The sequence below is a fragment of the Psittacula echo genome (genome assembly GCF_963264785.1).
Source record: "Psittacula echo genome assembly, chromosome: 22".
Taxonomy (NCBI): Eukaryota; Metazoa; Chordata; class Aves; order Psittaciformes; family Psittacidae; genus Psittacula; species Psittacula echo.
Window position 1 is genome coordinate 4431343 of NC_137758.1, and position 23564 is coordinate 4454906.

At 42.2% G+C, this 23564-nt stretch overlaps 1 protein-coding gene across 3 annotated transcripts; it reads right to left on the minus strand.

Moving 5' to 3' along the window:
* Window positions 1-93: 93 nt before the first annotated feature.
* Window positions 94-23505, minus strand: ST7L (suppression of tumorigenicity 7 like). 3 transcript variants are annotated; one of them, XM_080632735.1, is made up of 16 exons: window positions 23073-23505; window positions 22121-22203; window positions 20887-21046; window positions 19984-20038; window positions 19293-19408; window positions 17284-17362; window positions 16374-16528; window positions 15552-15649; window positions 14844-14958; window positions 12959-13031; window positions 12183-12285; window positions 9043-9193; window positions 8815-8907; window positions 5897-6036; window positions 787-855; window positions 94-568 (listed from the first exon to the last, which is right to left on the minus strand). In XM_080632735.1, exons 1-15 carry the CDS (start codon window positions 23269-23271, stop codon window positions 802-804), a joined length of 1674 nt encoding a protein of 557 aa, XP_080488861.1. In that variant the 5' UTR covers window positions 23272-23505; the 3' UTR covers window positions 94-568; window positions 787-801. The 3 variants fall into 3 exon arrangements, with proteins under 3 accessions (XP_080488861.1, XP_080488862.1, XP_080488863.1); XM_080632736.1 differs by lacking the exons at window positions 16374-16528; window positions 17284-17362; XM_080632737.1 differs by lacking the exons at window positions 20887-21046; window positions 22121-22203; window positions 23073-23505 and adding an exon at window positions 20420-20543.
* Window positions 23506-23564: the final 59 nt, after the last annotated feature.

A 23564-nucleotide genomic window follows, 5' to 3' on the forward strand; every position in this document is an offset into this window, starting at 1 on the left:
TTTGTTTGCCCACTAAAATCCAATTTAAACAGACACTTAAGAAGGCAACAAGTTCAATGTGTTAAGAAGCAAACTTTTAATAAAGAAAGCAGAACCATACTTTGCTGTTAACAAATATTTTGAAGAAGGCTTATAAAATTAAATCTAAGCCAATTATCTGGTGCATCTGCAGCTGAGAAGGAAGTGTCAATACTCCAAACATCTGCTCCATTTGTGTCCTCTCCTTTCTTACAGAGGAAGTATCAGCTTCCAGTTGTATGATTAAGGTATTGCTCAACAAAAACTGTTTTCTTAGATGATTACAGACTAAGGCCAAAGAAGGAATTCATAAGTTAAGCACCATTACCAACATGGAAGCCTGTCAAAGGTAGGAGTCTGAAGAGCACAGCTTTCTTCCTTGCCCCACACATCTAGGGGTCAGGTAACCACCCAGGGTGAGGCTTCTGAGAACAATCATGGAAAGCACCTCCAGTCACACTGGAGCCAGCTGATGCCAGAAACTGGACAGCAGGAAGACCTTGATGTTTTCCATAATGGAGTTGAGGGGTAAAAGAAGAGTCCCAGAGCACTGGAAGAAACAGAACACAACAACAAATTAGCTCAGTTTCCAAACCAACGTCTTTTCACAGGCTCGAGGTATGAACACAGAACTGCCCTGTATCTTTCCCTCAAGGCAACAGAGCTGATGCCATGAAATAGGCTTGTAGGAAACATTAAATATCACCCAAGGCATACAAAGGAAGAAAAATGCCTCTGGAAGCCAGAGCTCCAGCCTCATCCACTCACCTTGGTGCAGGCCATTCAGCTGGAGGCCAGAACGCTGGGAGCACTCACAGGCCACAGCACCCGCAGCACCTAGGGAGAAGCAGGGGGGATTAGGAGGGCGTTTCTCTGTTCCACAGCTCTTCCAGCCACCCTCTTCAGTGTGGAACGGGCTGGGGAAGAGGACAGTGTGTTTTCTTGGAAGTTCCTGGATTCTGTATAGGTCATCAACTCAAATGTGTGAAAACTGAACAGACCATCCACCAAGACCAGCCCATGCTTCCAGACAGGATCCATATTCTAGATGCCATCTAAACAGTTCCAGAAATAAAGATTAGGCTAAGACAAATGGTGCAAACTCCTCTGCACCTTCTCAACCCATCCCCCAAGTATTCTGCTGGGACTTGCGTTATCCTTGCACAAACCCTCTTTTCACAAGGCAGCAATGACAGGACTCATTTACTTTGAGGGTTTTACTTGGGCCCTCCTGGCTTCTATCATAACCTCAAATATTACATTAAAAAGGCTTTTAAAACATAACATTCAGAGCAGTGCAGGAGCTTTTCACTGAGCTAGCTTCTTCCCTGCCTGCTTGCGTGTGGCACCTTCACATTAAGTGCATGAGTTAAGATGTAGATTAGCACGGCAAGAAACCTTTGCCCTTGGCATCGACACTCAGCTGTGACAGGAAACTTCAGGCTTTGTTTTTTTCTATGAAGTGTAGAACCACTCATTTCACATTGGAGGGAAGTGCACATCTCCAAACTATACACATTTTCTCTTAGATAAGCAAAAGACTCAAGTGTTTATAAATATGAAAAGTTCAGCAGCTGGCTAAAAAGTTAATTCTCCAGTCTCACTAATGAGCTCTGGGGAAAGTGGCAGAGGGATTTGTTCAGACAGTAACACAGTGTGTCACAGAAAGCAGGACTTGCCAGACAGGCTCTACTTAGTCCTATTTTCTCTCTCTAGACGGCTGCTATCAGAAAAATGGCAAGAAGTCCTTTAACAGGGAGCTACGAACAAGAAGAATGAGAAATGGTTTCTTCTAATCATGCAATCATAAAAAATAGCTAATTTTTAATGTAAGTCCCATGACTTCTTGCTTTGTTGTGAAAATATCAAGCAATCCATATCAAAACACTTTAGAACACGGACTGTCTTAGGATTTTGTCCAATTCTCTGCACAAGGAAGTTGTTTTTAGTAGGATTTAGCAGGAACACTGCTGCAATATTTTCTCAGTACTTTAATGTTAACTACTACTGGCCTATTCCAGTAGCACAAAGTTTGGACTTAAAGAATGAGACTGACTTGCTTGGAAGGTAAGCATGTTAGCTGTGTTCAGAAACTTCTAAGAAGCCTATTTGCAGTGCTTGCTGTCACTCTGCATCTCTGGCTTTCTTGAAGGCAGACTTCTCGGTGTCTTCATAAGAGATTACAGAAGGATTTGGGCAAGATGATACAGAGCTACCCAGTTCTCCACCTATGTAATGATTAAAAACTAAACATCCATACTGAACAGAGAAATGATCAGACTCTTTTGTCTGCAGTTTCAGAGGTTGTTTTATGTAACAGTATTTTTCAGCTTGCTCAGTGAACTGCACAGATTACTGCCACCCCTTTTGTGTGCCTCCTCCCTCCTGTCACTTAGGATATTCTGACCAGCTTCCTTACATAGCTGCTGGTCTCTGATGACCAAGAACAGGGTGATTCTCCAAGAGATCAGAAATCTGGCTGAAACAAAGAGCAAGGCTGAGCTCTTACCCACTGAGAGCAACTGCACTTGTTCTTCAGCTGATGTGGAGTTCTCTATCACTGCTTACGCCACCATTCCCAGTGCCACATCTTCCCTTCATCAGAGAATATTAAAAGTCCTAGTTGCAAGAGAACTGGGAAGCCACAGTTGTCTCTAACAGGATCTATAAACCACAGAATGGTTTGGGTTGGAAGGGACCTCAAAGCTCATTCAGTTCCAACCGCTGCCACAGGCAGGGACACCTTCCACTACAGCAGCTTGCTCCAAGCCCCATCCAACCTGGCTTTGAACACTGCCAGGGATGGGGCAGCCACAGCTTCTCTGGGCACCCTGTGCCAGCACCTCAGCGTCCTCACAGGGAAGAGCTTCTGCCTAAGAGCTCATCCCAGCCTCCCCTCTGGCAGGTTAAAGTCATTCCTCTTGTCCTGTCCCCACAGGCCCTTGTCCAAAGCCCCTCTCCAGGTTTCTTGCAGATGCTTGTAAGTGCTAACGCCAGCACCAGTCCCTGGTGCCGGGAAACCCTTCCACCTCCGCAAGATCCAATGAAACCCCCTCTGGTGCCTGGTCCCAGAGCCCTGAGCACGGTCCAGGACAAACCCCTTCCAGAAGGATCTGACCTGGGGACAGCGCCAGCGCTCCGGTCTCTCTTGCTGGTGTATTACGCTGTATATATTGGAACTAGTAAATGCTTCATTGTGATTTTTGGCCACTTGGAACATTTTTAGCAACTTGCCAAGGTTTACCCTGTGATTTATTATGGAGGAAACAAACTCAAGCACTAACAAATGAAAATATGTAAACTCAGACTTTTCAAGTCAATACAAAGGTATTCAGCTTCTTAAAACCCTTTAGAGGCCTACAGTTCGCTGTAGATTCAATTGCTGGAAACAACAGGTTGCTTAAGAAACAACTGAAATGTAATCTAAGGAGTCATATTTAAGTCACTTTATAGAGATTTATAGTGAAAAATTCCATATCTATCATACTTTCCAACTGTCCTTCCTAAAGCTCTGTTCTGGATTTGCTGGGAAATTCAACAGTTGAACATTTTGTTAGAAATATTTTGTATTGCTTCTTCATTAAGGCCAAGGTACTCCAGGTATCTACCATCTAGAACTTCATTATCTCAAAACACTGTATGTAATAAGTTAAAACACACCATGAAAATATACTTGTAATAACTAAATGCATGGGAAAAAATAATTTAGAAAGCTTAAAGCACTGGAATTACCTGCAAATATAATGCTACATACTGCAAATAATAGTTTTATTACAGTATTTTTGGGTAGAGAGGCAGATGTCATTAAATAGAAGGTAAACTTCCATTTTCAGTGTGAAAATTCAAATAGATGCTAGTACCATGTACTTCCAGAACACAACAGTGTTAGCAGCCATCACAGCACTATCTGTACTTAAAATACTGAAGCAATCTATGAATAAAATCAGAAGGGTTAGTTTGATTTTAAGTATCATTGTTTCTTGCAAGTTGTCTGAATGCCTTGAATGCATCAGGAATGGGATCAGAGTACAATAATTATGGGTATTACTGGGAGTTCACATTAATTGCATCTAAAATAGCAGGTTGTATTTGTCAGCTGTCAATCTCAAGAGATGAATATGTAATTCCTTTCTTCACTGTTTATCTTAATGCACAGTTTCCACTTTTTACTAGCATGAAACTGGTACAATGAGTGGCAAGAACCCCTCTGTCTGTGCCTGCCATCAGTGGGACTTGGTTGGTGGAATAATGCAGCAACATGCATGTTTCTTGACCATCTTCTCAGCTGAATAGACACCATCCATCCTTTCCTATAGAAAACAAGCAAAATAAATAGACTGCCAAATGACCAAACTCTGGGAGTCTTTTCCCCTCATTTGGACACGTCACTTGACATTCAAAATGCCATTATGCAAAGCCAACTAACTTGTACAAAGTCTTTTTTTTTTTGGTTCAAGAAACCCAGCAGAGAACTTCACCAAGCAATTCTTTGTTAGCATAACATTTGACCTTGTATCTCTTTGGAAATCATACAACTTTGCTAATGCAGTCCTTACAGAATTAATCAAGCAGATAGTTAGACCCTGGTTACTATGAACCCAGCCAATTATGAGCAGCACTGAAATTTGTCACTGGCATGTCCAACTACATTTTCCAACGTAAAGATCAACAGAACTGTGTGGAAATGAGGCCCCACTTTCAGACCTGCATGACTTGGACACTGTAGACTAGAATCACTAGCAAAGCCAACGCTTTTAGGAACAAAGTATCCTCAAGCAAAAAGGCTCACCTCCCGGGTCTCCATTACCTGCTGCATTAAAACAGCAAGAAAGCATAATGCCTTTCATCCTCTATTTTGACGAGCAAAGCTAGAAGAAATGATTCATTGAGAATTCAGAGCTCTTTATTTGCCACTCTGCTTTACCTCATGAGCTCCACAGTTCAATAAAGGGCAAATCTACTGCATGGCTTAGTTTGAGAAGTGGGGAGGGGAAGCTGCCTAAGGCAGTTTCCCCCTCTGTCAAATGAGACAGCACAGCTTTCAGAGTGCAAGGAAAGATGACAAGGTTACAGTCAGCAGCAGGGGTAACAAATAAGGAAAAGAAACCTGGAAAAAAGCAGGGCAGAGAAAGGGAGAAAGGAGACACAGAAGGTACCCATAGGAACAAACAGCTCAACAGCAGACATTTAGATACACTGAAAGCAGCCCGGATTAGAAACATATCTACCTAAAAGCCTGATTGCCACTGTCAAGTCCAATTTCTGTCCTTGAACAAGTACTCAAATGACAGAACTGTGGGCACTGAACACGTCCTCCATCAAGTAACTGGAACCGGGCGAGATATAAACCCACTGGTCTGGTTCCCAGAAGGGAAGTGACAGCTAGCTAACTGCTAAACCCGGCTGGAACTTAACAGCTACTTTACCACTGCTCCCATCCATTCCATTCACATCATGCTACTAGTTTCCAACGCTCAGCAACAGACCTGGTTTTTCCTGCAGCCCAGCCTGCCTTTTCCTCACTTCTCAAGATCTCCAGTCAACAAATGTATCTGAGGCTCTCACACCACAGTCTTGACTTCCATGAGAATAAAATCCATACTCACCACAGTGCTCTGTGCCAGAATTTCTCTGAAATGCTGCTCCCTCACCATAAGAGTGCAAATTAAAGCCATGCTGTTACAGTAAGAGTCAGTATCTTTCCAAACCAGACATTTTGCTCAAATTTCAAGAAGTGTTGATTGCTAATGAGATTCTTACAAAAGGAGAGAAAATGATTCATGCCCAACAAGCATGAGACTGACTAGAATGTTCTTCACCACCAGCCTCTAAGTTCGAAACATCCCACAGGTTACCCCATGACAGAGAGAATACTCACAGCTTTAGCAAAAATGACCATCAGCTCAGGGAACTGGTGTGTGAGGAGGGCAAGCATCGCCGAAAAGGAACACAGGCCTGCTGTGAAATGGATGAAAAAGGGCAGCTCCTTCTGTGGGTAAACAGAGACTTCGTGAAATGCTGAAAGGGAAAATGGAGAATTATTGGTATTTGATAATCAAGGACAGTTTTCTGAATTAATTACAGTCTTGTACCTCAGTTCTAGGCTTTCAGAGGGAATAAGTGGGGAATACTGTGCAGCACGTTAGGTCTCAGCACTTAAATTTCTCAAACCTTTTCCCCTATATTAAATTCTTCATCAGTTGGAACTAGATGATCTTAATGTCCTTTCCAACCCTAACCATTCTATGATTCTATGCTTATTAATAGTTGCTACCTCTTTCTCTTCCCAATCTTTTTTATCTTGCATGGGCTTTATTTTTGAAGCATTTCATGAGGCTTAGCTTTTGGTACCTACTCTTTTCAACAGGACAGCAGGAAGAACTGTAGAATTCACAAGCTGTCCAAATTACCTAAACCAACTGAAACAATTCAGGTGTTTCAAGCCTCTGAAGCATTAATCGTGTTACCTGAAGAGACCAGCACTTCTCCTCACCCTGTAAGAAGCCCAACGCAACCATCCTGTTGTATATACAAGGTAGCTCCTTAATACTTCTCAAAGATTCCTGCTTGGTAGGCCACAGTAAATTGTTTCAGAGCAGCTGACAGAGCAGACCTCAAAGAAAACACTACCAGGACCAGGTTGTAAATTCTGTACATAGCAGCTCCTTGCAATTTCCAATTCATGGTAACAAAATCCAAAGAAGGCGATTAGACAGGCTAAGGACTGGCATCTGGAGCTTTCAGCACTCAAGACACTACTACTGGTTACTAGCTGAGGAACCATGTGTGAATTTGCAATTACTGGCTCAGAATACCTGCAGCTTTGAATTTTTATCCAGTGATTTGAAAGGGGTTTTAAATGAAGACAAAAACCAGTTTCTGTAGAAATTATAAGTGTATATATATATATATAAGTATAGAAATATAAGTAATTCTGAAAGGGCAGCCCGCCCCTGCTTGACGAACTGTGCTTAAAATCTAACAAAACCCTCAAAATTTAAGCGAGCCCTCTCATAAAACAAGAAAATGCAATAATATTAATTTTTAAGCTGAAGTCTGAGGAGGAGGCAGAAGACGCTTTACCCTCTCAGTTGTTGCTCCTGAATGCTGGCATATAATAAGCTTCCATTGTAAGAGCAAGCCCAGCAGAAGTGGTTTGTGCTCGTGCAACTTGTTAATGGTCAAGCGCTTGAGTTTTGGTTTGCTTTTAAGAGTATGATTTTGGAGCACTACTAAGGAGAACATTTGGAGTTCTGTGTCTAATGCTCATCAGCCATGTTTAATGTTCTTCCAGAGATTATCAGTTCACCTGCAACCAGCCCTGCTAGGCCACAGTACAGGTGATAGTAACTTGCTCCTCTCTATTGTGCAACCAAAGAAATCACTTGTCTACCATGGAACACTCTTACACTCATACTATGTGAAACATGGAGCAATATAATTTAGGAAAGGTCCCAACACAAGTTTTTTCTACATTGAAAAATCAAAATCAAATCCAAAATAGATAAGGTCAACTAAAGATAAATCTGTGTGTTCACAGCCACAGAACTGGTACCAGTCAGACTAATACAGGATTTGTGAATCATTGATTTGGTCAACATTATTTTAAATAAATTAAAAAAAAAAAAAAAAAAAAAAAACAAAACCAAAAGTGTCAAGATTTCTCAAGGAAGTTCTGCAATAAAAGTGTTAAGATGATTTTATTTATGGGTAGGTTTATATTTAAAACATAACAGGAATGCGTGAGTGATCCTGTTGAAATAGCTGCATGTGTTGGTGTTTAATTATGCTGGGAAGTCTACAATTTAGGGGTAGTTGCTAACCAAGGAATTCCTTGTGCAATATCCTGCATAAGTGAGAAATGAGTAATTTAAAGCAGTCTGGGGGCAAATTTAAATTACACATTTTAAATATAACTTCAGGCTTTTGAAACAGAAACAAGTATGCATAGTTCTCCTTTCCACAGCTGTTGTCTCAGTGGTTCTGCTGGTGCTTTTGCAGTAGCCCTTTTCAGTCCCATGGGACTTGTGTTTCTTCGTGATATAGAAGTCCGCCCCAACGGAATTCTGTTAGCATGTACAATTAACAGTCCAATTCTGATCTGAATTAATGCTATTTTCCTAAATCTGATGAGCACAGGCCCCAGTGAGTAGTCTGTTTGCCTTACCTAAGGAAAAAATAACATGGAGGCTCATCATTGCACAAAGTAATCTTGAAGTAATGGGCAGCTGAAGACTTACTTTTCAGTGTCAAGTGTTAGTATAAATCCATAAATACATACATAGATAAAAAGTTCCAGGGAACAGACAAATATGTACCAATGAATTAATGACAGAAAGCAATATTCTGTGAAGCTGAGATTAACCAAGGGTTCTCTGTATGATCACAGACAAGTTCTGCTAGACGCCAAAATGCAGGGCTGGAATCATGCATTTATTCCTTGCTAAAAGGACAGTGCTCCTCTACAACAGCAGTCAAATCCAAGACTTCTTTTAAAGTAATTTACAGAACTGGCCCACTTTCCTGTTCTCAGAGTTGGCCAAACGTGGTCTGAATGTAACACACACAGATTTCATCTCTGAAGGACTTGTGCTGTTACAGAATCAAGCTAACCTTTACCACACATGCATGCCAAGTGCTTCAGGATCGTTTGGGAGGGACAGCAACAAACAGCTGAATCCCCTTCACAGGAAGCTCCAACTAAAAAATTCACAGTAAGGTAAATACAGAATACCACAAGCTGAACATGTCCTTAAGCTCATGTTTTATTACCATTACTGCTTAGAAACCACTTACTTGGCAACAGTTCTCTGTCTGCTGTTTCTGTGCAACTGGGATAGGGATAGAACAGATGACCTTTCTCTAATGGGTACGGGATCATCCTAAATGCTGAAAGAAAGAGTGACTGGCATTAGATCTGTATCTAAACCAAGCAACAAAGAGAACCAATTGTGCTGGAGATGAATAAAGGCAGAGAGACTACTCTACTGTATAGAAAAAAATAAACCAAGGAGAGATACTTACTGCCTTCCCATGTGCAGTGTAGCAGATTTAAAGCCCCTTCTATCCTCTTCCAATGCTGGAGGTGAAAGAAAGCATATGCTACTGCCTCACTGTCCCCTCGCTTCAGAATATGCTCTGGAGGTAGCACCAAGCTTTTCATTTCTAGTAAATACTGAAAGTAAGAAAGGAAAGGACTCTTATTACATGGTACATTCAAGAATTTTGAATCTTTAAACAAATGATCATTTGAGGCACAAAGGAGCGTATCACATGGGCCAGCTTCTGCCTGTTGAAGAACCAGCCCCATCCCACCACAGAGCAGACAGCCCACATGGGAAGTGAAAAGCTTTTATCTAAGACTCAATTTGAGGTTTTCACACACAAAGTATCAGCAAAAGAACCCTGTATCTTCAGTAAGGCAAAATAAAAATACATTCTTGTGGACTATACATAGAAGTGTAACATTGCAGGTGCAACACCAATGGACTACACGTTTAGGCTACTAACAACCAAACCACAGAGGTTATTTTTGCACATCATTTCATCACCCAGAGTTTCAATGTGGGAGGCTAAGTACTTGTTAGCTCTCAAGTATGAGGAGCAAACCAGAAAGTGTCAGTGTGCTAACCAAAGGAATAACAACAAACCAAATCCAGAAAAATCTTGGTTTCATGTGGTTTTGCTGGACTACCACAAAGTATCTCTTGATTTCAGGTTTTTTTCAATTGCAGCCTTGTCCCTCCATCAGCAGAATAGCTGCTGCACAGCAGGGTCAGGGAACACAAGGACCAATCATTTTCCATTTCCCTCGAAACACAGGACATACAATTTTATTTTCTGATAGCTATTAAGAAGAAGGGTGGGTATTCATTTGAATTTAGCTTTTAAAACCTGATGAGTAATTTTTACAGGAATGAAACGACAGCTTCAGCTCTAGTATTTACTTGTGAGTCGTTCTTTCCTACCATGTAGTGTCTCATTGAATCACAGCCAAAGTTAATCCACATTCTTTGATCAATGTAGCTGGCAATTCCTTTGACTGTCTCCCGAAGTGTAAGAATGCAGCTAACTCGCCGATTTATTTCAGCAGATGCCACAAACTATGAGATTATTTACTAATCCAGTTTGAGGACTTAACTTTTCCCATTCAGATTCTTGAAGGAATGTAGGAGGGGTTATGCCCTAGCCAAATAAAGCACATTTACTGCCTGGCTAGGTTCTTCTCTTAGTGCCTTGGGCCTGCACTCCAGAGGGGAATATTCCTGCTAATCCCCTCTAATCCTCTTCAATTTTTTTCTTTTTAATTTATTTTTGTTTAACACAGGGAAGGATCACTCACACTGGGCTGCTGTGGGAAAATGGTCTCCAATATCTGACCCTTGACCTGACTCCTCATCACTACTAACCACGCACAGTGGTGGGGATGAAGCCCAACTGCAAGTATTGCCACAACATGCCAGTGCGTTGGCTGCCTCTGTGCCCACGTTACCCATAAACAGCAAAATTCCAGAGTCTGGCAGGTTTTCATGTCAGTGTTCAACCATAAAACAGGCAAAGTCTCACTGCTGAAAATACCTTGGGGTTTGCAGATTTGAGAAAAGTCTTTATACACAATATAAAATTCTAAGATATTCAAGAAGATGATCGGAAAAGATTGTTTCCTACATGTAACCAAAATGTAGTAATGTGAAACAGCTCAGGAGGGCCAGTTTTCTAGCGCTGCAAAATGCCTTCCTCACTTGCCAAACAAAACCCATCCTTGTAAAAGCAGAACTCAGAACAAAGAGAAACAAGCATTATTTTCCTTATGCAAAATGATGTTAAGTGCAAAGACAACCCCTTTCATCAGATGTAAGAAGAAAGGGATTTCAACTTTATATACTCATTTATTTTTAGTCCATGGGACAGAACTGACTACAAATTCCAAACCCAGATTTTCTTCCCCACTAGTCCACTGACTTTGCTTGGACTATGAGCATTTCAGAGCTCTGGATAGCCAGCACCAATAAATTCCTGCCCTGCCATCTAATAAACTCATGTTTCAAAGCACTACTGTAATAAAAATCAATCATGAAGACGACTGGATAGGTACACAATTAGAAGAGAAGATCAAATTGCTGAAACCTGGAATCAATTTCTGTGATTGTCTATAGACCTACAGAATATATTTTGCAAATAGTCTGTTTGAAATGGTATCTTAACTTCTTTTAAAATGTATATGAAGCTCCTGAAACAACTGGAGGATACACAAAATAAAAGCACTTTTAGATAACGATAATGCGTTATAATCTTCTTCCCCTAAAGGCAGAGGCTAAAGAAAAATCTGTCTGAGACTGTCTGAAATGAACTTGCCACGCTCTTGATCAGTCATGCACACAAGCAGCAATTTCTCCCAGCAATTAGCTTTCTCAGTGCACATTCTATTAGATTGGACAGGCAGACAGAATAGAGCAGCTGGATAATTCCAGTCCTCTCAGCACCGGTCACTGGGACTCCGTGATCATTTGGAGAGGATTAGGTCCAGGACTAAGCCAACCTTCTGCATTCAAGGTTTCAAGCTGAACACGTCACCAATGCTAGTACAGTAAAAAGCAACATAACATTTTATTTTCACCCAATGGAATCTGTATCTTGGCCACTTCAAGTAATGCCAGTAATTACATTACAACCTGTAGCAACACTGATTCTGAATCTTGTTGACATGTGGATGAATAAACTAAGCAACTGTAGATCTTTGCATAAGCTGAGTCCTGAAGCCATGTGTGGAAGCACAGCAGAAAAGAGTGTTTTCAAACACTGTGAGTGGTTATTGTCTGCAGAACTCGATTTAGCTTCAAGGATTTTAAATATCTAAATTTTTATGTATTAACGCTTACCCTTACCCAGTAAAGGGACTTCAGTACCAGATTAATGGATTTTCCAATGAGTTAGAAAATTCTGAGTTTATATGTTTAAAAAAAACCCTGTTTGATCATCACCTATTGCAAACAACTAATTCTGGCACCAAACATTTATGACATAAATGCTGATGTGTTTAACTCCTCCGTGGCTGGAGTTACCCTAACCAACCCAAGGGAACATGGGGCTAGAAAGGCAATAATATAACATGACTTGCTTTCAACAGACAAGAAGCGGTCCAATAGGAAATAAAATACTCCTACCTTTGGAACATGAGGGTTAAATTCCACAGCTCTGTGAATTGCTTCCACAGCATTAATTTCTGCTGTACTGAGCCCTCTTTTGGAAGCAGTTTCTGGGGAGAACCTGAAAGGTAAAACCCATACTGAACAAAAGTTATAAATAATAAATGCTAACCAGGTGTTGATTTGCATTTGTAAGCTTGGAGTTCATTAAAAATTGGCTGATTTATCAGGAAAGATAAACAAACCCTTCTAGGAGACAAATGGTCATGTTCATTTAGGTATCCTGACTGTCATCCACGCCCATATGACAAAGTTTTGTTTAACTGTTTGAAACCGCATGTCAATCACGTAAGGTAACTGAGTGCCCAGTCATTCATATCCCTGTTACAGCATCACCTACTCAGAGGTAAAGCTAGAAATCAGCTGTGCAAACAGACCAGGGTGAAAGTGAAATGCCAACATGAACTATCACAACCATCCCGCACCCAATCCTCAAAACAAAGAAGTGTTGAACATCACAAGCAAGACGCTGAAAACAAGATTGATACAAAAGCACACGTGTGTACATGGGCTCTTGATAAACATCTTCACCTGTATTAACTTTACGGATGCTTAACAGAAACTTTAGATTACGTTTTAACTACACACACATATGTATGTAGGAATACACTTAACTTGCTCTTAGAAATGTAACTGCTACATACTGGATTTAGACCTTTTTAATTCACATTCATATTTACAGCATAACCCAAGATTAGTAACAAATCACTGTTTCCACAAACATGCGTGCTTACCTTTCTGAAACAGCCCTGGCTTTTAACAGGGCTGCTGTGTAACATATTGCTGCTGACTTTGGAAGACTGATATCTATGATAAAATAAAACAATAAAGCTGTAAGATTCTAAGGCAAGACAAACATTTTAAACCCACATCCTTTGAGCTTAAAGATTTTCACTTGGGTGTACCAGACAATGAATGTAACATCTGGAACATTTCAGCTAGGATGAGAAACTCAGCATTTCTTTGCACAGTCTCCCTTCTGCTCACCAGTCAGATTACCAGCTGATTAACAACTCAGAGTTGTAGTTAGGTGGTAAAGGGTAATTTTTATTTCTTAATGTACCAAAACATTGAAACTAAATATAGAGAGACATGCATGTTTAAATACACACTTAAGAATGGTGTGATTTTCCTGTATGAACCCAATGAAGTTTCACATAACCTTCTTTTACCTGATACTGCAACTGTACATTAACAGTGAGCTTTACACAATGCTAAAAGAGAGACTGACTTGAAGCTGACCAAAAAACGACACTACTGACAGGTTGACAAATTTGACTGAAGATGCAATTTCCATTCTTTTCCAGTTCCATGGGGAAAAATTCTTTCAGTTGCAGCTTTTTGTAGAATATCTGAGGCCAAGTTTGAGCTGACAATTACAGATTAGAAGGTTAACACTCCACAGTACAAGTTTACTTTAAAAGCAGACAAAGTCTGGGGTCTAATTCCCAAGTACCATGTTGTGTACAGTCAGATGGCTCTTGCTTTTTTTTTGTAAATCCCATCCTGGGCTTGTCCATCACTTACTAGAAATCTGGCTGTCGTTTCAAGCAAAACACAGGGGTGCTACAGAGAATCTGAAGCTCATACTCGTTTTTCCAGATGCTTAGAAAAAAAAAAATCAGCAACCTTTTCTTCAGTGTCACAATTCCTGATTTTAAAGTAAAGAAGCACGAGGAAATAAGGAAACGGTTTTGTGAAATTAATAAGGATCCACACAGAACACCATGGACAGTCAAGTAACAGGAGCAGGCTGCTAGGGTGGCCACACACACGGGGCACAGGATTTGGGCAAGAATATTCTACTTTCAGTTCACTGAAGCAATAAAGAACAGACATAAGAGAGAACATAGCAACTGCTCACAGGCAGGGAACAATGGCCACAAAACACTGCGTCTGTGTCCCTCCATTCTGAAGGTGATTTAAGGGACAGCTTTGACAGCAGCACTAACGATGTGGGCATTACCTAGGTGGCAAAACTGTAAGGACAATAAGAAAGTAAGTACATATTTTAGTAACCTTTATCTAGACTTGCACAGTACCCAAAACGTATTAGCTGAGATGGAAAGTGAAAGCAAGCTCCTGCCATTTAATAGACCAAAGCTCGCACACCACTGACATGCATCACACTTGCACGTTGCTAATCTCTGGCAAGCAACCTCAGTTTACAGAATCATGAGGCCAAGCCTAGAAGATAACAGAAGGGAAAACTACCTGTTCCAGCTTATTTACAGCAATTACTATGGAGGCTATGTGCTGACTGATAAAAGGCTGATGAATTTAGGCATAATCAGGGATGGAGAAGAGATTAAAAATTTACAATATCCTTGAATCAAAGCAGAGTGAGTGCAGGGATTTCTTCACAGATTAGAAATCACTTAAAAGAAATCACTTAAAAACACAAAATAATTTGTGTGCTATTTAGCTTGCCTACATTTGACTCCATTGTTCAAAAGGAAAAACTTAACTTGGGCTCTGGAGCTTCCTATTTGTTGCTGATGAAGCGAATCTACTCACCTAGCTGAGCTTAGGGGTAGACATCTGGACAGGCACACCTTGCCCTCCTCACCTACACTCTTATGTGAAAACAACACTATTTCTCCAATAGACATCACTTACCATCATACTTTGCTAAAACTGCTTGGACATCTGCATAGGCCTGTAACTCCAGCAGTGCCTCCAGGAGGTTTTCATGAATATTCAGCATGCTGAGAAGTGGAAACTCTTTCATTAACTGCAAATCAATACAGAGAAATATATTAAGCCCACACAGAATTGCACCTGAATCCCTGAAATACTTCACAGAAATCAGTACAACAATTTAAGCTTTTTCAATGTTCTCTTCCTTCAAAGTGTTAGAAACTGGCACATAAGCAGCATGAAAAGAATCACATCATTTCTACCTTAGTTTTTGCCTATATTCGCCTGCTGGAAAATAAGTAGACTAAGGCTCACACAACACACTCTCAGCCAAAATTTGCACAACTCCCACAGTGAGTTCATTTGGTCAATAATATTTTCCTATGAAAAAAGAACTCATGATACACCTGGGGCAAGCGAAAGAATTGTGAAGTCTAAAGCTGGCTATTTTGAGAAGTTAGAGTCAAGTATGAAGCAAACTGGACAGCAGAAACATACGACATTACGTAACTTAAACCTGACATGGAGAAACAGAAAAACCTGTTCTCAAGAAATCATCAATCACAACGTACAAATCTCATCAGAGGAGAACTGAATTAGATTAACTATGATGCTAGAAAGGAACATTAAACAATCAATTTGGAAATGTGACAAAACAAGTTGCTTTCTTTTTACATTTTCACTTACATCTCTCATCATTTTTACTGCCTCTCGTATTCTTCCAAGCTTTCTTGCACACATAGCCAGTCTCCTTTTCACATATACCAATACATTGGTGTCTCTTCCTGATAACAAAGACAGAAAAGTTTAGGCTATCAGCTATCAGTCCTTCCCTCTCTTTCCCTCTCTCAAAAGCCCCAAACCACCCAAAACCCCACAGCCTTCCCTGTGAGGGTGCTGAGGCCCTGGCACAGGTTGCCCAGAGAAGCTGTGGCTGCCTCACCCCTAGCAGTGTTCAGGGACAGGTTGAAAGGGGCTTGGAGCAAGCTGCTCCAGTGGGTGTCCCTGCCTGTGGCAGGGAGTTGGAACTGGATGAGCTTTAAGGTCCCTTTGAACCCAAACCACTCTAGGATTCTATGAGCCTTTTTCATAACCACATGTAAAAGGATAAAATAATTACTACTGCTGCCCCAAGCAAGGCCCATCTAAACTAATGGCAGCAACTTTCAACTAGGTCAAATGAGAAAAAAAAGAAAAATCTATTTTTTCCTGAAAATATTTGGTAGAATAAGAGCAGATGCCATTGGCACACACTAACTGCTTCAGTAATTTGCTCTACCTATCCATCTTTCCCAGAAATAATGTATTAAGCCTCAGCAAGACAACCCACGATGAGTACAGAGCATAACTGCCACTGCCTAAGATTCATTCAGGTGCTACAGAAGATCTCATAGCATGGCTAAAAGAGCAGGAACTCCTTCACTGAGCTGGGAATCAAACTAGAATCACGAATTATATCTTTAGTTTTACATTTCTGCTCACACAAAAACAAGAGTTATGAGTCCTTACTCAGCTGTGCTTCATGCTGGGGACTCTGGGAATGGCAGTTCTGAGACTTCCTGTAAATCATTTCTCCTGCTTTCAGAGCCTGCTTGAAATACTTCTCAGCATCCACAATAGTTGTTGCTTCTTCCTCAGCCAGGAGGACATATGCAGTGGCACAACTGTAATAAGGAAGGCATAAAGTTTAGTATTTTTTAAGTGTTAGAAGCATTAGAACTGGCAGTTTTCACTGATGTTTAGTATCAAAGCACTAACAATATTCAAGTACCAGAACACTGCCTTAAGTTCAAATGGTGAGCGGCAGGAAAACAGAAACCTTTTCCATGTTACAGAGCACACATTTGGAGAAAGAACAGAAGAATAACAGCAAGTCAAATTATTTTCCTTGAAATATTAAAAATGCTCTGGCAATGGTTGGGAGAGGGGTTTTGTGGTTGCTTTGCTTTTTTTGAAGCAGGAGGTAGACATTTTGCAAAAAATCAACAAGACTACATAAACAACAGACCACAGAAGTGTGTGGAATTGTTTGGTTTGTATCATAAGAGTGTTTTCAAATCCCTCACAGGAGTGACACCTGTGAACTTCCAATACAGTATTAGCACAATGCCACCTCTGAAACACTTACAACCTCTTCTTCAGTTGAGACTGTTCCATATCTGAATAACATTTCTCATTGGTTATGGCTACTGATACATAGATTAAATGACATCTTTCCCAAGAAAAGAGGGTAACAAAAGCTATTTTATAATAGAATGGTTCGATACTTCAGTGCAACTGGCAGCCCATGTAAAATTCTCACAGTCACCCTTAAGCTATTCAGAATTATCAGAACACGAAACTGGCAGCGTACTCAGTATCACTCCATTTAATCTTCCCCACTAGAAATACAGCAATTGAACTTAGACTCTAAACTTACTCATTGTTCAACTCTAAAGCTTGATACGCTGCTTTAATCCGAGCTTGAGGGTTTCTCTCTCGCCACGCTTTCTGCATAACTGTGGCAAAAACATTGAAAGGTTGATGAGGGACAGAAATAAACACCTGAGAGCCAACAGAGGTGATGCTGGCTGCTCTGTGTCAGCCCCACAGTAACATTCACTTCCATTCTGCAAATTCCTCTTTGCTATACGACTGGTACAGGGAACAGTAAACAAGAGTTTGAATCCCGTAAGCAACTTCTCATCATGCAGCAAACTTAGTTCAAGAAAGCAACACCACCAGGAAGATTATTCTCTGACCATGTAAGAACTCCTACACTGGGAGCAAAGACAGCTTACACAGCCAGGCAGATGTACAATTTCTACACTGCTACACATTTTTGGAAACACTTCCCCAGACTTGCTGAAAGCTTGGCAGGAGCAGCTGTTAAACACAGGTTCTTGCACGGACCTGCACAGAGTTTTAATTTAAGCTTTCAAACAGAACTTCAAAGGAAACAGGGATGGAGTGTGCTGTATCTTGCACAGGTACTGTTTCATACTTAAGGATTTAGACAACTACCAGATCACAAAGGGTTAAATTACTTGTTTTTAAATTCATAGAATCCCAGAGTGGTTTAGGTTGGAAAGGACCTGAAAGCTCATCCAGTTCCAACCCCACATGCCATGGGCAGGGATACCTTCCACTAGAGCAGCTTGCTCCAAGCCCCTGTGTCCAACCTGGCCTTGAACACTGCCAGGGATGGGGCAGCCACAGCTTCTCTGGGCACCCTGGGCCAGCGCCTCAGCACCCTCACAAGGAAGAACTTCTGTCTAAGAGCTCATCTCAGTCTCCCCTCTCTCAGGTTAAAACCATTTCCCCAGTCCTGTCTCTACATGCCCATGTCAAAAGCCCTTCTCCAGCTTTCTTGTAGAGGCCCTTTTAGGTACTGGAAGGCTGTTACAAGGTCTCCCCTGGGCCTTCTCCACTCCAGGAACATTTGAGTTGCAAATTCAATTCAAGATACACTATAATAATTTATCGCCTTATCAGAATGTGTTCTAGGAACAACCAAAAAGGGTGAAATTATCTATTCAAAAGGGTCACTTGAATTGCAACTTGAATTTAAAATCAGTCAGATAAGGAGCAAACAAAAGTTTAATGGAATGACTCTAAACCCTTTCCCACTATGCTTGCATTAGGGAAAAATAGAAATCCCAAACTGAAACCCAACTTCTAAGCAAAAGGAAAACAATATATTTGGAGCTACCACTTTTTGTGCAAGAACTAACAGCTTTCACCCTAAATCTGGAGGTCTGAAAAAACTCCAAAACTCATGGAGTTACGTATCTGGCCTATCTCAAGTACGATAAGAAAACTGAAGAATCTATACATGTTTCTTTTGGAACAAAACCTTCTGCTGTCCAGCAAGAATAACGTGGAAAAATGTTTGAGTTTTCTTTTGGAAACAAAATATTAGTCTTGGCTTAGGGAGCGAGACAATACACTCCATTTTGTGAAACAAAAACACATCGTTCATGTCAACCATGTCACAGCCAGCTGACAAGTAACACTTCCCCAGCTTGACAAATTGACAATGGTTTGCACCCAGCCTGACAATAACCAGGTAGAGAACGTTTTCTGCACTGAACATGTGGAACACAATGGAAGAATTCTGCAGACTGTATTATTCATTACGGAGGTTTAAATGAGACATCTCTGGCTGTTGAGAATACAATCCAGGTTTTCAATATTGTGTTAACTATTTGAAAAGTGTGAGATCTTAAACTAAGTCAGGATCCTGACAGCCTCCAAGTTAGTAGAGAAAGAACATGGCAAAAACCCCATCTTTTCACTAAGTACATCTGTTAAACCCAAATAGTAGTTGAGAAAAACTATCATTTCACAAAGCATTTCACACAACAGCATGTGCTACCATCAGTATATATTAAATACCCACTTTACACTCTCCAGCAGTCAGATATGCCATGCATAAGACACTGGTACCTGTATCTGAAGGCCGAAGGGCATCTGTATCACATGTGAAAAAGTTCTGATGATCCTGAGCAGACAAATTCATGTCGTAGTAGGTAAGAGGCTCCTTCCCAGTCACCCACATGTACCTTTAACAGGAGAAATCTCAGTAAGAGGCACCCCTAGTAAATACCAATGCTGATATCAAGGGGCATTGATATGCCTAACAACTGAAGCTAGTGCAGGAAAATTCTATTAATAAAATACTGGAGCTACTAACCAGAACTTTCAAGTACTACCGTCCCATAAACTGTACAGATTGGAAAGTACTAACCAACCTGAGAACTCACTTCTTAGGAAGCAGTTTTTCCTATGAAATAACATAAGGAGACTTACAATACAGCCGTATAAGTTTAATAAAGAGAAGTTAAATTCAGAATCACTGTCTCAACCTCTGAATAAAGCTTTTCCTCCTACCTTACTGTCTCTCAAAAAAAAAAAAAAAAAAAAAATTATGTTATAGTAATATTTGCATTCTTAACATTGAAACTGCCAAAACTTGGATAGGTGCCTTTTAAACACAGGATTGGCATCAATCACCACTATAATCCTGCAGGTCTCCAGCTGCCTCCTGATATTACTAGTTTGAGCTCTGTACAGGAGTCATGTGTATGCCCCCAAATTCATTTTAATAACATGCAATGGCAAGTAGGGTAATAAATACCTGCTGTACTCTGCCCCTCTGAAAAGATTGAGAGGATTTCGCCACACTTTGCACTCTGAGGGAAAAAAGAATATGAACTTTTAAAATATGGAGTGAAGGCAACACTCCCCTGACTTTAAAATACAGGAATGCAAATGCAGGCTTACTTTCTAAAAGTGCTTTAATTGTATTGTTACACAACCTGAACAGAAACATATGATCTTCATTATAAACTTCTGCTATTCCATAAGCATTGTTGCTCCCCAACATCTCTGGGGTACAAAAACACATGGTGGAAGGATCAAGCACTGCCATTTACACTCATGCAATATTTATCTTGCACATATTCAGAACAGAAAATATCTACTGTTACTGAAACAGCTTTACTTAAACGGGCAAAATATTTTAACCATACTTTTAGGAATTAACATTTTAGATCAAAGACATTATTATTTACCATGGAATGGTCTGTGTTGGAAGGGACCTTAAAGCTCATCCAGTTCCAACCCCCTGCCACAGGCAGGGACACCTTCCACTAGAGCAGCTTGCTCCAAGCCCTGTCCAACCTGGCCTTGAACACTGCCAAGGATGGGGCAGCCACAGCTTCTCTGGGCACCCTGTGCCAGCGCCTCAGCACTCCCACGTGGAAGAATTTCTGCCTAAGAGCTCATGTCAGTCTCCCCTCTGGCAGGTGAAAACCATTCCCCCCTTGTCCTGTTCCTACAGGCCCTTGTCGAAAGCCCCTCTCCAGGTTTCTTGTAGGCTCCATTCTAGGTATTGGAAGATTTTGTTTATTGGAAGATTTTGTTTACCTTTACCATTATTAATAAGCACTAACGTGGAGTCAAAGCCATTTAAAAGCCAGTTCATGCCAAACAGCAACCCTGAAGCTTAAGGAAAACTGCTGGGACACATCAGCGATACCTGGCATGTTCTGCCTGCTCGTCTCATTCTCTCCAGCAGAGAATGCTGCTGGTGGTGGAGGGCTGTTTTCTGCCCCACCGATGAGGGGCCTCAGATGACTCACAGAAACCTGTTCGATGAAAGACGTGCCGTACTTTCGGAAATGCCACCACTCAAACACCTGTCACAGGGGGAAAACACACCAGAAACTCCTTAGGTGACACCCTTCCAACAAACATCAGAGGTGAAGAGTCAGTCGGTCATAACTGGTACATCCTCTTGCAAATGACTGTAGACAGAACCCATCTGCTTACAAATTAACACCAATTATTTTGGCCTGTCTTGTCACGCAAGATCACCCACATGACATGAAAGAGACTAAAAAACAACAGTAAAATTTTAGTCAAACCTATGTTCCTCCCTCCCCAAGTCATTAGAATAATGTCTAAACCCTTTCAGTTGGGTTGTGGTTGGAACTGGATGGGGCAGCCCCAGCTTCTCTGGGCACCCCGTGCCAGCACCTCACCACCCTCGCAGGGAAGAGCTTCTTAATATCAAATCTAATTCTACCTTCCGATATCTAATCTAAACCCTTCAATCAAGTTCCAAGCAACACTACTGACTGCAAAACAATTGCGTCTGCCACATAAGACACTTTTTTTTTAGTGGTGGCTACAAGAAAACCTTACCTATGAAGCAGATTTTGCACATTCTGGTAAATAGGTTTAACTGATGTGAAAAGACATTTTCTTTAGGTTCTAATACTGAAATAGAGATTAACCTAAAAGATTTGCATGTAGAACCATGGGTTTAGAAGATCCTCACTGAAACATTGCTTCATTTTCAGTTACATGATGACACTTGCACAGCACCACCACCCCCTGAGTTACTGTGGGAAGCCAAACAATCAACCAGCTGGGTTAAGGGAGATACAGATCTCTGTGTTTTCTTTACACAGAGAAGCCTGTAGAGTTTGCATGTGTTTGTTGCATTTTTCATACATCTATGAATATACACACATCTGTGCACATACATATAGACATGTACCTCCTTAAAACAAGTGATTTTCCTCAGACTCACCCTAATGTACAACTCACATGTACAATGCATCAGAGAAGATACTAAAAAAGTTCCTTCCTAGTACAAAGGCACCCTCTAGAGTCTGACCAGAAAAGAGCTGACTGCATTTACCCTTAATAAAAGCATCTTAGAGGTGTTAAAAGTTGTTTAAAAGAAATAAACGTGGACTACTTACAAATATCAGTCCAGATATAAAAGATGAAGTCACTGTAAGGGCAAAGTAGAATTTTGGAGTCAAAGTGCTTAAGAACACAGTCACTGTTAAGAGAAACAGAAACAAAGGCTTTACAAGAGAACTGAAAAACACAAAGAGGTTTTTATTAAACAATGCCAAATGAAATATGCAAATTACAATGTGGCCCTAATAGCTTTACAGATGTTCCTTTGTTAGAGAATTCTTGCCATTTATTATTATTTCTTGTTTGCAACCATCTATTACAGAAAATTAGGTAATATACCCAATCTAAAAAAACTTCAGCGTAAAATCTTAGAGCAAATGATGGGTTCAACCACATCACAGCTGCTGGACCACAAGCCAATTTAATGTATTATTTCATTTTAATCCCAAATGGAAAAGTGCTGTTTTGATGCAAGTTGATCCTCGACGTTAAGCACACATTTCCCACAGACCTTCCTTCCCGGTATTCCCAACACAAGGCGGTATTCCCAACACAAGGCAGTTTTCCAGCGCTCTCTGCCCCTGGGTTTAACCCTACTGCACATCAGCTCCGGCCCCACCGACAACCCTGGGGAAGCACAGGCGGGCAGGCGGCCGGCAGCTCGGGCTCACCCCCGGTTCAGACTCCAGCCGCCCCGGGAGAGGCTGTCTGCAGGGACACGCAGCCAGACGCCACGGGCCGGGGCGTGGGCCGGGGCGGCGGTAGGGCACGACCGGCATCGCCCCGGGCACTGGCTCGGCCGCCTCGGACGCGGGCCCTAGCGAGAGCCCCGGGGCTGGGTGGATGCGCTAAGTGTGTCGCTGCGAGAGGCTCAGGAATGCGGACAGCTGGCCCTGCCCTGCTCGGCCCGCACCAACGCCCCACAGCCCTTCACAGGAGCTCGGTCTGAACAGGGGGAACCGTCCCCGCCGAGCCCGCAGCCCCCCGGTGCGGCCCGCCGCGTCTCACCGGCCGCCAGGCTGTCCCGGAGCCGCAAGGGCACCCGCAGCACCACGTAGAAAAGGCCGAGCCCGGCGGCCACAGCCAGGAGCCCGCGGGCCCACGGGGCCGCCGCCGCCACCCGCCGCCTCAGCTGCTCCCAGCGCCGCAGCGCCGCGGCCGCTCCGAGGCACGTAGGCCCGCGGCCGCTCCCGCCGCCGTCCGCCATGGTCGCCGCCGAGGGACGCCGGGAGAGGGGTGGGCCGGGCAGCGGGGCGGGGCGCGGCGGCCTCCACCGGCGCGGGCAGGCCGCTCCCCGGACCCATCACCACTCCTGCACCGGCGGGGCGCAGCCCGAGCGTCCTCGTGAGCCCCGCAGGGTCCCGCGGCTGCCACTGCCGGTGGCTCCGCCAGCGCGGCCCTTCCCGGTCCGCCCGCTCCTGCGATGGCAGCCACGGCAGCATCTGCCCGCAGCTAACATGGCGCTGAGCGCGCTTCCGGGCCAGCCCGGCAGCGGCGCGA

Bases quoted from the DNA above. Each gene is read 5' to 3' on its own strand.
- ST7L (XM_080632735.1), bottom strand. From the start codon at position 23,271: ATGGCGGACGGCGGCGGGAGCGGCCGCGGGCCTACGTGCCTCGGAGCG. The intron at 15,650-16,373 runs GTAAGGACTCAT...CTTTGTTATCAG, and splicing joins CCAGCATGAAGCACAGCTGA to GAAGAGACACCAATGTATTG. The intron at 8,908-9,042 runs GTAAGTATCTCT...TCTTTCTTTCAG, and splicing joins ACACTGCACATGGGAAGGCA to CATTTAGGATGATCCCGTAC.